The sequence below is a fragment of the Crotalus tigris genome, unplaced genomic scaffold (genome assembly GCF_016545835.1).
Source record: "Crotalus tigris isolate CLP2741 ecotype Arizona unplaced genomic scaffold, ASM1654583v1 scf7180000018683.451868, whole genome shotgun sequence".
Taxonomy (NCBI): domain Eukaryota; kingdom Metazoa; phylum Chordata; class Lepidosauria; order Squamata; family Viperidae; genus Crotalus; species Crotalus tigris.
In genome coordinates, this window is record NW_024097144.1 from 341,648 (window position 1) to 356,708 (window position 15,061).

General features: G+C 38.5%; 1 protein-coding gene across 1 annotated transcript in view; it reads right to left on the minus strand.

The window, feature by feature from the left end:
• Positions 1-14,422, minus strand: part of ZNF804A (zinc finger protein 804A) — a 241,454-nt gene extending 227,032 nt beyond the window's left edge. The window contains exon 1 of the mRNA XM_039355377.1: positions 14,208-14,422. Coding sequence (XP_039211311.1) covers positions 14,208-14,318 — 111 coding nt within the window. The 5' untranslated portion in view covers positions 14,319-14,422. The remainder of the gene's footprint in view (positions 1-14,207) is intronic.
• Positions 14,423-15,061: the final 639 nt, after the last annotated feature.

Below are 15,061 nucleotides of genomic sequence, written 5' to 3' on the forward strand. Positions count from 1 at the left end.
AAAAGTATAAAGGTAAATATGGGGATGTTTTGCATGTATGTTGGGGGACTTAGAAGGACAGCAAAAAGCATTCTGGTAAACCGGCATTTTGTAATTGATTATATTTCGATGAAAGTCATTTTGTGAAATGTGAGAGTATTTACAATATATCTTATTATCAAACATTTCAAATGTATCCACCTGGCCTCAAAGCTTGAGGAGCCCTAATATATCTTATCCCTGAACTAAACAAAGGGGTTCTTTCATTTCTTTGGATTTCAACAAGCTGGTTGTGGTTGTGGTAGCCCAATTATTATTATTTTTTTAAGCAGAGAAAATGGGGGACCAAATCCCCCTGCAGACATTGCATTTTAAAAATAGTGTAGAAAAAAAATGTAGCGGTTGTGAAAGAATATCTGAAGCAGACGGGCAATTTGTATTAATTTGAAAACTCGGTTTTTAGCTGAGCAATATCCAGCTGGATTCATTACAAGCACTTCCAATTCACATTTTCTTCCATGACAGGAGAATCAGAACACAAAGCCCAATATCTTTTTCTCACTTTAAAGAAAGTGAACGGAAAGAAAATTAATCTAAAGGCTCTTTGGAGTGACTTTCAAATAAAGAAAGATAAAAGGGGGAAAGGGGGACTCCAATAATCTGTTAACATTTGGGAGTAGAATAAACAAACATGTCACTTCATTTCCTACTCTGGTGAGTTGGACAGTACTTATTTCATTAATTTTGCAGTATCACCCTAATGAAAACAGACCTTTGGAAATACACAGGAAAAAAAATAACAGCATAACCCCCAAACCCACATTAAAAAATCCATAATAATTAGATGGTTGCCCACAATTGTACTATATATGCAGGGGCAAAATAAGTGAGATACTATAAGTGGTACTCTTCTTCTTTGGTAGTATGTTAATGAACAATATTTAAACTGTTTTTAATAAAAGTGTATTAATTACTAGGAATTTTAATTCTGTTTGTAAACAGTTTGCATGGTTGACCTCTGGTTGTAATAAAAATCAGTTTGAATTTGTGTCGGGGCTATTGCAAGGCCTACATTTTAGCCCACAACACTTTCAGCACACACTGTAATATTTGGACTAGATGGGTAGAATCATATGTAGCAAGGCAATCCTTGATATATCCTAGTGTGGTCTCTATGCTGCCTTCTATTGATAACAAACCCTTGAAATTGGAAATGAAAGTGTATTGATAACCAGTGCAGTGATCTCAGGATGAACATAATTCTGTAATAGTGAGTTTCCCCAGTTAGCACTCTGACCACATTTGTAGCAGCTGCAGCTTCTGAATCAGCCCTATATAAAATGGGTACTAATTCAATTATATAGTGTTGAGGGCATGAATCAGTCAAAATGCTTCCTAGTTTAAATAGAGCCATAACTGATATACCTGTCCAATCAAACCAAAAGCAAGACCTACTAACTCTTTTAGGGAGAGAACTCTTCCCTTCTAGGTCTCAGTGAAGATCAACTACCAGAGTGACCAATGATGTTTCTGCTCCAGGACTGGGCCTAAATCCCAACCAGATCAAATACAAGTCTGCAAAGAAACCCACAAAATCATCTAGATGGCCAAATGTCTCCTTATCCCAGACATGTCAAACACAAGGCCCGGGGGCCGGATGCGGCCTGCGACGTGGTTTCATGTGGCCTGTGAAGCCATCCTGGAAACAGTAAGGGAATGTTCCCTGCTGCCTTGGTCCCAGCCCAGGCTGCCTGGAGCCAATGTACAATTTTGTGGTGGCCATCTATGCTGAAATGCATTAGCTCCACAAGGCCACCTGGAAACAGCAAGAGACTGGCCCCTGCTGCATTGGCCCCACCCCCTGGGCATGTGCTGGAGAGATGTCACCCTTTGTGAGGAATGAAGAAATGCACCATCACCTGGAAGTGGCCAGCAAATGGCCCTCACCTACTTCACATATCCGGCTTGGTGGGTTTCAGGGGAGGGGTTTCAGCAGGCAGTGGGATGCTGTCCTCACAGCGCCGAGAGGTTGAGCCAGGCAGTGTGAACCCAAAAAGAGGCACGACACCGCTCAACCCCCACCTGCCCAATTTTGGCACGCAGTGGGGCGCTCTCCTCACAGCGCCAAGAGCTGAGTCGGGGGCCTTGATCGCCACTCAGCCTGCCCAATTTTAGCAGGTAGCAGGATGCTCTCCTCACAGCGCCAAGAGGCTGAGTCAGGCAGCGCAAATTCAAAAAGAAGTGTGCTGCCACTCAGCCCCCAGCCTGCCCGATTTCAGCAGGCAGCAAGGTACAAAGCTGGTGAGCTTTGCATTGCCCATCTCAGCCTCTCAGCGCTGTGAGGAGAGCATCCCGCTGCCTGCCAAAATGGGAATGGCTGGGGGCTGAGTGGCGTCACACTTCTTTTCGGATTTGCGCTGCCTGGCTCAGCCTCTCAGCACTGTGAGGAGAGCGCCTTGCTGCCTGTCAAAACCAGGCAGGCTGGGGCTGGACGGCATTGCACAGGTAATGTCGACTCTCACATTGCTCATGGCATCTCCTCCCCCAAAGCCCACCAAGGCAGATATGTGAAGTAGGCGAGGGCCATGTGCTGGCCACTTCCAGGCAATGGTTCATTTCTTCATTCTTCACGAAGGGTAACACCTCCCCAGCTGCATTTCTTGCCTATTTTTCTCCCTCATCTCAAATATTTTCCCATCACTCTGTTGGAAGGAAGGAAGGAAGGAAGGAAGGAAGGAAGGAAGGAAGGAAGGAAGGAAGGAAGGAAGGAAACAGAGGGAAGGTCTAAGGGAAGTCCTGCCTTAGTCCTGCCCTGCTGCCCTTTCACCATCCCCTTGCCCCCTCCTCCTGGCCTATCCTGGGGATCTCCCATCCTATTGCTAAGGAAGCTTTGGATACATCCTATTGCTAAGGAAGCTTTGGAGAGGGAGTGGGCCTCTCTCTGACTTTGCCCTCATACCCATCATGAGCAACCTGGCTAAGGAGAGCAAGCACAGCTGCAGCAGCCTTGAGGAGGAAGTAAGTGCAGCTGGGCACCCCCTTGGGGTAGTGGGGCTGGCCTTGGTGCTGCGGGTGCTTGAGGACCGGGCTGGGCGTTTGATCTCTGCTGCCCAGGGCAGCCCACATCACCATCCAGCCCCCCCGCAAGGCCTGAGAGGAACAGTGAGGCTTCTCCAGTGGACCATGCCTTGGCACTTGCCCTGGTCCCACCCCTTCTGCCAGAGACCCTCAGAGCTGTCCCACTTCTGCCCAGGCCCCCACAGGCACCCTTGATGTGAACAATGTAGAGCTGGCCATGCCCACCCAGTAGGCCACACCCACTCCAGCCATGCCCACCTACTAGGCCGCGCCCACCCTGGCCACACCTACCTGCCCCGAGGACAACCGCAATGCTGATGCGTCCCTCAATGAAATTGAGTTTGACACCCCTGCCTTATCCCTATCCTTAACCTATCCTTTCTCACTGAGTTTGGATCAATTTGAACAGTACGACTTGCCAGAAATCCACAAGCACATTACATGTTCAGAAGAACAGACACTTCTCTGCTCTTATTGCTGTTGACTAGGTTTTAACCTAAGCACATAGCAGTGCTCAGTCTTAATCCCTTTTGATCATTATTGTTTCAACAATCTTTTCAATTTCATAATTCCCATTACTTCTAGAAAAACTAAAACATTGTCTGCTATCAGCAATCAGAATAAAGTCTCACAATTAATTTTTTGGTAGTGTGTTCCAAAGATGAACTGGATATGACGTGAAAATGCCTACCAAATTGTTAAGAAATCCCTAAGCATGCCTTGGAAACCCTCAAAAATCTATATACCTACAAATGTACGTGTGTGTGTGTGTGCATGCATGTTTGTGTAGTTCTGTTAGTGATTTTTTAATACCAAATAAAATTATTTAACACTTGCAAAAATAAAAGGTGTGCATCTTAGTAAACCTATTATTGCTTTAAATGGCTTAGCAAAAGTTTAGTTAAATAAATACAAGCCACATTGAGAGACTTTAGGTGATGCTAAATTGCTTTAAAAATAGACACTCTGAAGGACATTGTAGTGAAAACTTCACAGATCCATCTTATAATTCTGACCCTAACCTACTTAATTTTTACAGTATATACACAAACACACAGTACTCGCGTTCTCCCCCTTCCACTATGTAATTACAATTCTGAGATTAAAACCTGTAGAGAAATTCTCCATGATATGATTTAAATTTATAATTCTCAAGGCAATGGAATCCATTTACTAAGAAATTAGTATGCAAAACTTTAGAATTATGGGTCTATCATTTCCAGCAGTGTCCAAGAGGCAAAAGAATATTACACTTCTTTGAGCAATCCCAGTGAACTGAAATGTATTTCTAAACTTTCATCATCAGCAACTTCTAAAATTTGCTTGCAGCAATACCTTCCTCCCTCTACTCTAAAGCTCACTGAACTCCAAGTTAGTCCGATCAGAGATAAACCAAATGTCTTCCTTACCTTAATATTGACATTAAAACATTGTCATGTCAAAAAGTCATTTCTAGCACCAAGTATAAATGAGCAGATTTCAGCAAATAAGTAAAGCTTGAATGCTTCAATCTACTTTATTCCAAAATTCCTCTCCTCAAATTCATGGGTCTGTTCTGGAATTTGTTTTATTATTTCACTACTTAAACCCAAACACAGCATTCTCTAGCTAGCTTCTTTTTTTTCCCATACTGTACTTCAAGAACTTTTGGGGAGATGGATCTGGCCCAGAATGTCAAGCTGCTATTATAAACTGGATGATAGAACTTCTGGAACGAGGCAGTAAATAAAATGTTACAGGCTATGGACTTTAAGAAGGAAACTCCTAGATATTTTATCTGATAAAACTTTAACAATAGCTTAGAGACCACACATTATCTCCTTGAGGAGAGCATCCAAAATAGCCGGACATCACTTCATCTGGTGGGAATGCTGAGCAGAGAGAGTCTGGAGAATATAAAAGAGCCAAGGTGGCGCAGCAGTTAGAGTGCAGTACTGCAGGCCACTTTAGCTGACTGTGTTCAGCAGGTGAGCGGTTCAAATCTCACCGGGGCTCAAGGTTGACTCAGCCTTCCATCCTTCCGGGGTAGGTAAAATGAGGACCCAGATTGTTGGGGGCAATGTAAATATATCTATCTATCTATCTATCTATCTATCTATCTATCTATCTATCTATCTATCTATCTATCTATATATATATACATTGCTTACTGGTGTACACCGCTTAGAGAGTGCTTGCACTTAAAGCGGTATATAAGTCTCATAAATAAATAAATAAAAGTGATTTGGCAGGTGCAAATTAGTTTTATACATTTGCACATGTGATGAAGTAGCGGGTCCAAATGGCATGCAACAGTGATTCTCAAGACTCCAACTTCTCATCCAGCTATGGTATGCAAGTCTCTAGAACCAATAAGCCTGTTAGCTTGCAAGCCTATCTTGGGTCCTAATCCCCTTTCACAAGTGGCATGACACCATCACAAGAGGTCAGAACTTACAATTAAAAGCATGTATTATTCCTGTTTTTTATTACTATTATTCAAGTCATTTTTAAATTTCTCTTGTCCTTTTACTAAAAGAAGCTCTCTAATTTTTTTTTTTTTTTTTTTTTTGCAGTACAAAAGCAAGACAAAAATGAAGAATGAAAAGAGGTCAAAGGAGAAACTACTTGGGGCACTTCATTAATGCCACTGGAAAATGTTCCATCTAAATTAGAGTATTTTCTTTATTAATCAGTTGCTTTCTGCATATATCATTCACTTTTGACTCTGAATTATAACATTTGCAAAATCACACCTACTGCTTGTTTTGCTATACAGAACAATATCCCAGAAAATAAAAGAGTACGGGAAATGTATCAGTTGGATTTTCAAATTAAAATTTCAGATACGGACAAGGTTTAAGGATAAAGTGAAAAGAAAAATGTCTACATTAATTCTTAACATTTATTTTTAATCAAGGAGGTGAAAAACCAACAATGACTAAAAAGTGACATAATGATAAAAGAAATAATTTATTTTTTTGAATGATGGAGCTTTATTGATAATGAAAGATCCATCTGGAAAAATGCTTGTCTCCTTAACCATTGTATAATTATGGAAAAAAGTCAAAAGTGAATTATTATAAGAATGAGAAATTCTGGTTTAAATCTCACAGCAGTGATAAATTCATAAACTTGATCTAGGTAAATATTATTTCTGCTTTAGCTTCCAACCCACAACATGAGGGGGGATAGTGCTGCTAGAAAGAATCCTTTTCAATTTTTAATATACCGGTAGATAATCCTCCACTTATGACAACTGAGCCCAAAATTTCAATTGCTAAGTGAAACAGTTGTTAAATGAGTTTTATCCTATTTTACAATCTTTCTTGCCACAGTTATTAAGTGATTCACTGCAGTTGTTAAGTTAGTTACATGGTTGTTAAGTGAATCTGGCTTCCCCATTGACTTTTCTTGTCAGAAGGTCACAAAAACTGATCACATGACTTCCAGGACCTAGCAACCATTTTCTATATGAGTCAGTTGCCAAGAGTCTGAATTTTGATCCTGTGACCATGGAGATATCGCAACAGTCCTAAGTTTGAAAAAGGTCATAAATCACTTTTTTCAGCGCTGTTCTAATTTTGAACAATCACTAAATTGTTATATGTCAAGGATTACCTGTATTATAATAATTTATTTTTGGTTGGGAAAAATGGGAAATCTGAAATCATGGCTCAAATCTGTAAGAGGTTGTTCAATTCTCTCTTTAGGACAGATTCAGACCAGGATGGTCCATCCACCATCAGAGATTTCCATACTGAACTGATCACCATATGAACAGCAATTCCTATACACAAATTATCTACTAGCTGAATTGGATTAGTATTATCTATATACAATATGTATTGGAGATCCCATTATTATTTTTTCATTGAAGTTAGCAAATCATTGGACTTTCCTGCTCTTCCTCTAGATCAGATCCCTCTCCTCCATCTGTTGTTAGTTGCTGCTGATTTTTTTTAATTGCTGTCTTAAACTCTCAGATAAAAATGATGTTGATCTAGTTCTATTAATTTTACAAAAGTTATTAATTTTCATGAATCTTATAGCAATAAAAATACTGAGAAAGTATTACTAAGTAGACTTTATTAGGACAAAGCCAGAATTATTCTGATGACCAAGCTACATTTCCTTTTATTTTATGAAGCATCTCTCTGCCAATTTCATGTCATTGTACTTAATTTACACCTTCAAGGTGAATGCAGAAATCCAAGCCCTTCTCCTTTGACACAGAAACCTACATATTCAGTACAGTATTTCCTTTTATTTACTCATACTTATATCTTATATTAAAAAATATTCTCTGTTATAATAAAAAAACAATCATACATAAAACTACAATCAGGTTAAAAGTGTGAATATGATTGTACTTGAAGAGACAAATGTGCTATTATTTATGCTTGATTTCTTTATGCTGTTTTTGTATACGATTCAGATACAGCCACAACGGAGAAATAAAATCAACTGTACCTTTTATATGATATTGGCTTTATATTTGGATTATGGACATATTTAAACATGGAATCCATGTAAGCATCCTTTCTATTTTATGAAGCACTAAGTATCATAAAACAGTTTTTAAAATATAAAAAAATATTTATAAATCTATACACAGTCTCATCCTAGGCAAGTTTAATTAAAATTAGAATCCAAAGGATTTTAGATGTCATGATTTTCTGGAAAAAGATATATTGACTCCTTTTCTATTCCCCCCCCTTTTTTTTTCAAATTTCCCCCTACCTCATTCTAATAAACATTTTTATTAAAATACATTTTCCTCAGCCTGATATATGACACATAGAGGGCTAAAGAAATGGGAATTCCACAAAATCTGTATTATCAGTTAAGAAATAACCAGTCAGCATAAAATGGGTTATGTTCTTTCCCCTTATTACTACTGCATACTGTGCTGCCAACAACATATGCTGACACTCCATACAGTTTTCACTTCCAACAGATATCAAAAAACAATATGTTTCTTCAATCCAGCCTCACTGGTTGCCCGAGATACTCTTCTAGCAGCAGCAAAATTGGATTATGCATATGCCACGCATTCTGTAAATTGATGGAAATATGTTGCATTTATGTACCTGGACTGCTCTTAAAGTCAGGTCAACAAATGTGAAGGTTTAATACAATTCAAATAAGACCAATGTGGGAAAGTATTATATGTGAACATTTGTGGAATTTACTTTAAACATATGCAGTCCAAGCATCAACAGAAACACTCTTAACATAGAATAGGATAAACGGTTTTTTAAAATGACTTCAAGGAAACTTTTCCTTGAGATTTCTAGAAATTATTTTTAATCCTTGGAGGATTTAAAACAGAGATGGAGAATATGGGCCTTGCACATGTCACTGACAAAGTTGGTTAAAGCTGTTGGACACTGGAGTATCAGAACTGCCTGAGAGGCCATAAGGTTCCCCAACTCCAGTCAAGGGGTAAAAGTAAAACTAAGTAAAACAGCATTGAAAAAAACCATAAACATTTGATTATCTGCTGAGCTCAGGTCTAGTGAAGGAAACAACACCATATTTCAGAAGCAACTTACTCACTTAAACAATTAATGACAACAAACTGGAAATATGGTTGGTTGAATGGTTAACTTCTTATTCTTGAGGGTCTTTACGTTCCCTGTATAATTGTCCAAAAGCTGCTGTTGTAATTGCCACATCCTGAGTTTTCGAAATCATTGTTTCTCAATGATAGCCAGATTTTACAATCAGGTTAAAAGTGTGAATATGATTGTACTTGAAGAGACAAATGTGCTGTCATGAAATAGGATGAATCTGTGTTGCAATATGTATAAACAATAAGCACAAAGATGCACTGCTTTTCTTACACATGCAATAATCATTTTTATCCCGCTTTAATATGCATAGATACACTATGGCCACATAATTTTACTGTGAAACCTGGAATAAATACTGCAAAACTGGACTATAAGAGCTTTCAAGACATTCTTGTAACTACCCTTAAATCTTTTAAGAAAGCCTATTAGGTGAGTATTAACGAATGATGGGAGATTCAAGAAGTGTTAAATACTACCACCATTCTAGTTCATTGAATCTAAAAAAAAAAAAAAGACAAGTCTTAAAGCTGCAAAATAATCCTAACTGAAGTTTCCAGGGAACTAATTGATGCTTTTAGATTTTTTTTTTTCTTATAAAAGGACACTATTCTTCAAAGAAACAAGTCCTGGTCCTGTATGCAGAAATTCTTACTTCAAAATTTAGTAATTTCAGTTAGAAGGAAAAATAGGAGATAATGGGGAAATCTTAGTAGCTGTATTGAGATTGCTAGCCCAGATGTAATGTTTTTGCTCTATTAATGGACAGCTACAGGGTAGTATAATATGGCCAGGAAAAGTTTTCAAACTATTTGAAAGTCCAGTTACTCTAATTCCTGATTGCTCTCTTCACAGATTCTACTTTGTGCCATAATTTTTTTCTATTTTATAAATCACTCTTCCAAACATTTTAAGTTTTGGAAGATTCTATAAAATGAAAATCCCTTGACACATTTCTAGCTATTGTTTAATTCCTATGGGAAAATATTTATGTTTGGTTGCACAGTCAGCCAAATGTTTAGGCTGGATTTGGCATTTTTTATCCACCTATTGAGTTTTCCCCAAAGACCTCTGACAGGCAGATGTTGATGTTTAATGGTGTTAAAGGTATCATTGCAGAATGTAAGCTCTTCCAAGTAAAGCTGCCCTTTGCAATAGTTTTCACTATCCCCCCCCCCCCCATTTGAAGGTGAGCATGGCACATTTGTCCAATCCAAACTCCACTGCAATATCTTGGCTGTATATACAGACAGTGTCAATGGTGCGACAGTCAATAGTGATGTTATTTAGGGGACATCTCCTCCCATTTCTTACTCTTTCCTGCTTAGTTACATGTATACAGAACTCTAGTCTTGTAACATAAAACTATTCACATCCTAATGTTTGCATATAATGTCATACACCTTTAGACTGCAAACCTATTCCCATCTATCAAGAAGTCTCACTGAAATCAATATTTACTTCTGAGTAAACATATACAGTACGGAGCTCTTAAAAATTGATTTCTGTCAGGTTATTCTTTTTTTTCTAACTCCTTTCTTTCAGCTCTGTTGCTTTTTTAGTGCAGTACTTACATGTCATTTTCTTAAACCAGATTTTTTTTTTTAGTCTCAAATGTTTTTCATATTAATCTTACAGGTATTGTCTCTTACACGGCCAACTTCTTTGTTCTCTGTGTTGCAATCACTTCATACAAACATGTCTATTTCCCACGAGAGCTGAAATTCTTGTGTTATTCACATTATGCTTTTCAAAAATAGTTATGTCTATGTTTGCATATTTTGTTTTACTCTTCGAATGTAATGCTCAGCTGTGTATTTTCAGGACTTACCCATCGATTCCAGGATCATATGCCCTTCTTTCTACTTATAGGATTGGGGAAAAGATATTATATAATACTTGAACTTTGCTTTTTTTTATCCATTTGGCCATTCAAACCCATTCCTTTACATCTCTTACTCTGAAGACCGGTAACACACACATAGCAATATTGCTTAAAAGAAGAAAAAAGTGAGCTGAAGAGCAGGTGATAAGCTGCTCAGCAGTGGCCCCTTTTGGTCAAGGAAATAAATTGCACAAATACAAGACAGGAAAAAGAAAACGGGGGGGGGGGAGAGAAAAACTTTTATTTGAAATTATTGAGAGCCCTTTCCTTACATTTCAAATTATTCTTTAAAACACAAACCATAACACTAATGCATCCAATGTCAATGTTTTCTAGCAACTTATTGACTTGTGATGCTGATCAGCAAAACATTGTGATGCTGACAGTTTAAAATTGATTCTATTGTGTAGATGTGATTAAGTAATTTCTGCTTGAGCAAGTTATTTGTGCAATGTGTGCACAGTGGAATTCCTTAACCCTTTCAGATAAAATCTAATGGAAGCTAACCCATAGCCTCTGGAAAAAATGGCTAATTGTCTGAATAATCCATGTCTCACAAAAGTGTTCCTTAAAACTGTCTTTGGGTTTTTAATGCTGGTTATCAGTCTGTTTTAGGGGTACAAATTCAAATTATATTCTTCATTTTGGACTGCAACTGGAGCCAAAGAAACATCATGGATGCAGTTACTGGGAGTCAAGCTTGATTCGAATACATTTTACCTTTAAACAATGTATGATTTTTTTTAAAAAAAAATAGTGCTCTACATTAATCAGAATGCATGTTAAAATCTGTAATTATCTTTAATAAAAGATTTGATAAAGTATCCACTGAGTGGAAGGGCTGACTCAAAAGACATTCTGTCTTCTTCCTCACATGAAATGAAAAGCATCTTCTAAAATGAGGCCTGATGGAATACGAATCATCTAACAACAAACAAAGCTTTTGTCTTATTTTAATATGCAAATTTAGGCAGATTAGATTTTTTTTAAAAAAAAATAGATTATATCTCATTTGTTCTCATTTATTGATCAAGTTTTCTATTTTTTTATTTTGGATCTAGTTTTTTTTTTAAGCCAAACTCATTCTAATATATATATATATATATATATATATATATATATATATATATATATATATATATATATATATATATATATATATAAAACAATGTATTCTCAAAGTTGCAGAGTTTATATATATTTTCTCACTGAAAATCCCTCATACTTTATAAAATTTTCTGCATTATATAACTTTAACCACTTTCAAGCTCTGGGAAATAAATTTTCATTTGTTCTCTGCTTCTTCTTTTTGAGAACATTAGACTACATTAATTCACTACCATTATCTTTCAAAAAGTTTGCTATACCACTTTCAATAAAATATTAAGCCTCCTACCCCCAAAAAATATCCAATACTAAGTCAAATGTAGGCATTAACCTAGATAAAGTCAGAAAATAATATTCTTGGATTCAATTATTGATTTCATTTCTAATATACGCTAAATATATTTTAAAAATAAAATTGCTCCCAGTTATGCCAAAAGCAAGTGACTACTGAAGTTCCATTAACTTTGCAGAAGAAAATAGATGTATTTAGAATGTGATCTATGTGACACTATACAGATTTCAACAGAATTCAAATATCACTTTCAGAATAACATCCAAATACATGCCAGTTTGATGGTACAAACCTCCTCTATTGTATGAAGTATAATTTCCATATAGGTTGATGAAAATAACAGCCACAATAATTGACCCTCTAATGAATTTATCAATAGATACTTGGAGTTTGAGCTCACTTTAGCCTGAGGTACTTGAAATATTTACTAGGAGATACACACCAGTGGCTTTATAGGGGCCTCCTATTGAATAACTATGGATAGGATAATCACAATCATAAAGAGATGGAATTGTATTAACTGTACAAATCATGTACAAATTCATGATGAATGAATAAGATACTAAATGATGGTCAACTCTGGCATAGTCTAAATGAAATTAGGTAGAGAATTACAAAATACAGCAGAATGTAAATACTGGATCATTCCTACATTGCTTCTCTTAAGAGTTAATGGTCAATTTGGCAAGTTTTGTTCCATTTAGTTTTAATTAATTAATACTTGTGTCCATGCATACACATACACACAGCCCTCCTGATAGATTTCATTTATGTCCATTAGATAAAACGTGAATGAAAGATAATTTAATGTAGATAACATTGCTGGAAAGAATTTGAAATATCTAGGGTGCAGAAAATCATACATGTAATTCACACACACAAACTTTTTAACATTGATAATTATTTATAATTTACAAGCTTTCTTAATCACTGTGTTTATGTAACAAATACTAGTAAACCTTATAAGAATCTTCCTGTGAGATATGCATTGCATTTCCCTATAGTTTGTTCTTATAGAAACTTTCAGAATGAAAAAGTGATGAGAAAGCAAAATCGTTCTACCTTACTTTCAAATCTGTACCAGCATTATGAAACTTCTAAAGGATCTCTCTACATATCTGAGATATGAATTGACCATCGGCCTTCATGGAAGCAGACCATGCTGATAATGTCACCCCTGGCCAGCAATGGGTCTCTGGGTTTTAGACAGATGGTTGAACTGGGTTCCTTCCAAAGGCAAAGCTTATGTTTTACTCCAGCATTTTCTCTGTCCTCTGAAATCCACAATTTAATCCCTATATCTGTTCTATTGAAGTTTCTAAGTGTTTTATTGAGAAAAAAAAAAGCCAACAAATTTTGAGGATTTCTTTCCCTAATTGCAGTTGTTTGTTCTGGGCACTTCAAAGAGCATACAAAATAACTTGTTTGGCAACATGAATATATCCCCACCATTTAGATTTGGGTCTCTTCTGTCCCTTCTGATTTCAGGCCATCTTAGCAGAGTGAGACCAATAGCCTTATTACATTACATGCATTCAGAAGTCCCACCTTATTACATTACATGTATTCAGAAGTCCCACCACAGTTTATAGAGAGGATGTGGAAGCAGAGTCCTAAAAATCACTTTAACAAACATCAAAATAATTCCCTTGTGAGAAAATATGGAAGCAGTTTTCAATCTTCCCATTGTGATCAACTGTGCAAAATGAAAAAAAAAAAGAATGTTTTGAACTTCCACCCATCATAATTCTTGAATAATATTCTGGCCAAGAAACCCATTTTGTTATTTTCCTTTATTCTCTGAATAACACTTGACCCCTTAATTCATACTGGACAGCATTGATGTTCACCAGAGCAGACCCAGAATGCAAGCTCTTCTCTACAAGAGAGATTTATAGCTTATTCAGCACTCTACTTTTCAGGAGCAGGAGGGCAGGAATGGAATGGACCGGGTGTTTCTTTTAACGCCATTGAAGAGCCCACTTACATACACTAGCCCCAAATCAAAGACTCTTTCTACAGAAAGAATCTATAGAAACAGAAATAATCCGAGAAGAAAATCCACGTACAAACTAGCAATTTTCTTCTTTTGTTTGTGCTTTGGGGAGGGGGGAGGGGGAGAAAAAGAAATCTCCAAGAAACCGAGCCAGACTCTCTAGGAAAGCGCACCGCTCTGAACTGTCCACGTTTCTGGAGTGCTGAATCCCGAGTACTCCAGGCGAAGATGTTGGAAAGCACGAAAGGGGGCAGCGGGGGGGGGGGAGCGAAGAGAGAGGGAGAGAAACGGAGGGAAGGAAAACAAATACCTTACCAGAGTTTTGGTGCCGTTTTTGCTGAGGGGACCTCGGAAAACTCCCTTGATGTTGCGAAAGTGCCCATTGCTGAGATGCGCGGAGCTGATGACAATGTAATAACACTCCATGGAGCAGCGGCCTCGCGGTCTGCCGCTGTTCCCATACACCCCGAGGGCGCCAGACCAGGCAGGCTGCAAGGCGCCGGGAGAGGGGTAGTCGTTTGGACTGGCCGGCTTGGCTGAGACCGGGACGCGGCGAAGGAACTGGATGATCCGGGGGGAAACCAAGCTATACACAGAGGCGTGCACTGCTCTCTCTCCGACTGTTGTCTCCAAGTAAAGCGGCGGTAGCAGCAGCAGGAGCAGCAGCAGCTTAACTCTCCCTCCTTTTTTTCTCAAGGCGGGGAGCCAGATCGACCGTCGGCCGGCAAGCTTAGCTACAGCAGGAGCCGGCGGGCATTTATCACAGTCTCTTTCTGTCAGCGCAGAGCAGGCAGCAGTCAAAGGAGGAAAAAGGGGGGCGGCGGCGGCGGCGGCGGCATTAGCAACATCTTTCTCTCTCTGCTTCGCTGAAGGAGTCTGAGCTGCTGCCTCTCGCAGGCATGGCGCTATTATACCGCACAGCCTTGCCGCTCCATTGCACTGAGCCAATGGCAGGGAGCCACTAGGCTGAGCTGGGAGCTGTCAGGAAAGTGCATCTGTCACACGCTGCCGTCTCCTCCCCCCTTTTCAGAAAAAAAGGCAGACCTACCCCCCTCCCCACCCTGGATTCTCGAGCGCTCCACGGGAAAGAGCAACCACAGGCTTAGGGCGGGAAACCGAGCGGGGACCCCAATCCCTAGCAGGGGCAGCCGCCTTTGCCCAGGTAAAAA